This window comes from Dama dama, chromosome 15 (genome assembly GCF_033118175.1).
Source record: "Dama dama isolate Ldn47 chromosome 15, ASM3311817v1, whole genome shotgun sequence".
In the NCBI taxonomy this organism is placed as follows: domain Eukaryota; kingdom Metazoa; phylum Chordata; class Mammalia; order Artiodactyla; family Cervidae; genus Dama; species Dama dama.
The window spans coordinates 9,075,003-9,077,526 of NC_083695.1; the positions used below are offsets into that span (position 1 = coordinate 9,075,003).

At 55.4% G+C, this 2,524-nt stretch overlaps 1 protein-coding gene across 1 annotated transcript; it reads right to left on the bottom strand.

Moving 5' to 3' along the window:
- Nucleotides 1–1,632: 1,632 nt before the first annotated feature.
- On the bottom strand, nt 1,633–2,249 carry LOC133070593 (synaptobrevin homolog YKT6-like). Its single transcript, XM_061162989.1, has one exon. The coding sequence runs from the start codon at nt 2,196–2,198 to the stop codon at nt 1,710–1,712; it is 489 nt and encodes a 162-aa protein (XP_061018972.1). The 5' UTR covers nt 2,199–2,249; the 3' UTR covers nt 1,633–1,709.
- Between the last annotated feature and the right edge of the window lie 275 nt (nt 2,250–2,524).

Sequence of the window (2,524 nt, forward strand, 5' to 3'; positions counted from 1 at the left end):
AGAAGTCTTGGCCAGCCCTACCCACCCTTGCCACCCTCTTCCCAATCTTGACCACCCCCAACCCCCCCCCCCCAACCCCAGTACCCTCCGAAGTGGGAGGAGTCAGACAACTCTCAATCATCCCGAAGGGGTGATCATGGCCACCTCAGAGACCAGTGAGCAGGCCGGGTCTGCACCTTTCAAGGGTAAACATGGCAGAACTCACGTTGGGTAAGCTACTTTTAGGCCAAGTTCTCTGGCGGCACAGTGCCCAGAGAAAACGAGCAGCTGGCAGGTAAATGTCTCAGGGTGGGTCCTCGGAGGCCACGCAGATCCCACTTCTGGCCCACGCCAGGGCATTCAGGGCCATAGGCACCTCCTGTCGGGGCAGTGGACCTCCTCGACAGGGCAAGAACAGAGGGCTCAGGGAAGCACAGCTGAGGATGAGACCACACTGGTTGATGCCACTCCAAGAGGGGCATCCACGGAGACTGAGTCTCAAGGGTGTGTCTTGAGCCTGTGTCCTCAGGAAGCGCAGGAGGGCACTAGGAGGCGGTTTACAACATGGCAGTGTGGACCGAGGCACCAGCAAGGCTGAGAAGAGCCCGGAACCTCCTGGGCTACTGCCTGGGTTGCCCCCTGCACCTGTTCTTAGGGCTGGGCCTCGGAGCCATAGGCCTCATGCTGCTGGGGGCGGGGGCAGGGTAGTGGTGCTCAGCAGTGCTTCCGCCGGGGGTTGGGCTGGGGTGTGAACAGCTCAGACCACAAGTGGATGCTGGGAACCCCCCAGGCTGGCCAGCATCTTCTCTTAGTGCCTAGTGATGGTGGCCACAGTGAAGGTCACTTGCTAAGACGTAAGTCCCAGGTGATTGTCAGAACAGTCTTTTCTTGTCACCAGAGAGGCAAGTGACAACCATTCACGAGACCGCAGCACACGTGCTCTGATCCAGATGCTCAAAGCCAAGTGGCAAGTCAGGGCAAGTGCCCCTTCCCCAACTTCTAGGGCTCTTTACGGAACTTGCTTGCTGGATGGGTACCACAGAAAGTCGAAGTCAACCTCAGCAGGAATGCAAACCAGGTCTCAGAATTTGTGAAGTCCAGTAGCTGTCTCCTCCCAACATGGAAGCACTGGCCCGAGCCCCCCACCCAGCCCCCACGCCCACTGCAGCCCCACAGTGGCTGTCCCTCCCCAGTCCTGGAGTCAGGGCACCCTGCTCCCTGTAGTGTTAATAGTTAGTACACAGACAAAACCCAAACATGTGAAGATCCACAAAGAGCTGGCTCTGAGCCCCCCATGGGCCTTGCACAAGTCGGGGGCCCACATCCTTCCCAGGGAATTAGAAATGAACCTTGCAGCATCTACGGAGTCACTGAGCTTTGTGGTTCCATTTGGCCCCCAAATACACATTTAGGGGCCTCAGTATCTTTTCAAAAATAACTAGACACGTGAATTTGAACGTTCCCCACCCCCAGGCCCCCATCCACCCTTCAGTTTCTCCCAGGAGCTCCAAAGCTGAAGTTGAGTCTGTCCCACTTGGGTTGTTGCGAGGTGGCTCTGCTTCCTGGGGGGCCGCAGTTCTGGTGTGAATGATGGTGACGTTCCAGCACAGGGGCCTCTGCTGGCGGCCGTCACATGATTGCACAGCATGTTTCCAGGCTGTTTTATAGAAGGCTTTAGACTGTATTCCCAGCACTTCGGATTTGGATACCGGGTCATGGAGCTTCTCACCTCATTCTAATAAAGACTCCATGGTGTTGTGCAGGATGATCTTGGTCTCATCCAGTTCAGCCTGCACTTTAGTCATGGGGTCAGCTTCTCGGGGGTTCTGGTATCTACTGAGGTGCCTGTCCAGGCCTGTGTACTGGATGGTATCAGGGGATCCAGTTGGCCAGTCTATCCTGTCGATCTGCTTGGAGAACTCGTCTAGTACCTTCTCTAGCAAGGTAAAAGCCAGCCGGGATGGGTATTCACTGTCAGCAATGACCACTCCCGCAAGACTGTCATTTCTCACGTAGACATGGCCCAGATGTTCTTGTTCTTTCACAGAAGCTCGGCTGCCTTTTCCTGAGCGCTCCACAATCAGCTGACTTGTGAAGGTCATGAACTCCTGAACGCTGGATCTCTGAAAAAAGCTGAAGGAGGACACATCGTATGCGGCCTTGAGCAGCACCGTCTTGGACTCGCCTTTATAGAGGACGCTTAGGCTGTACCGCTTCATGGCGCCGGGCCCCTGGGTCGGCCACCCGCCTGGCCGCGGCACCGGTTCTCAGGGAGCCGCGCAGCGCCGCCCCTCGAGGCCGCCGCCCAGTTGTTTGCTCTTATAGGAAAAAAATGTTATTTTGGAAATTTGAGAAAACCAAAGCTCCAAAGAGCGAATTGACTTGTCCAAGTCACACTACTTGGAAAAAAAGAAAGCAGGTGTCAGAATTTGAACTCTAGAAGGAAATGGCAACCCATTCCAGTATTTTTGCCTGGGAAATCCCATGAATAGAGGAGCCTGGTGGATGATAGTCCATGGGGTCACAAAGAGTAGGACACGACTCA

Coding starts and splice junctions, on each gene's coding strand:
- LOC133070593 (XM_061162989.1), bottom strand. CDS start 2,198: ATGAAGCGGTACAGCCTAAGCGTCCTCTATAAAGGCGAGTCCAAGACG.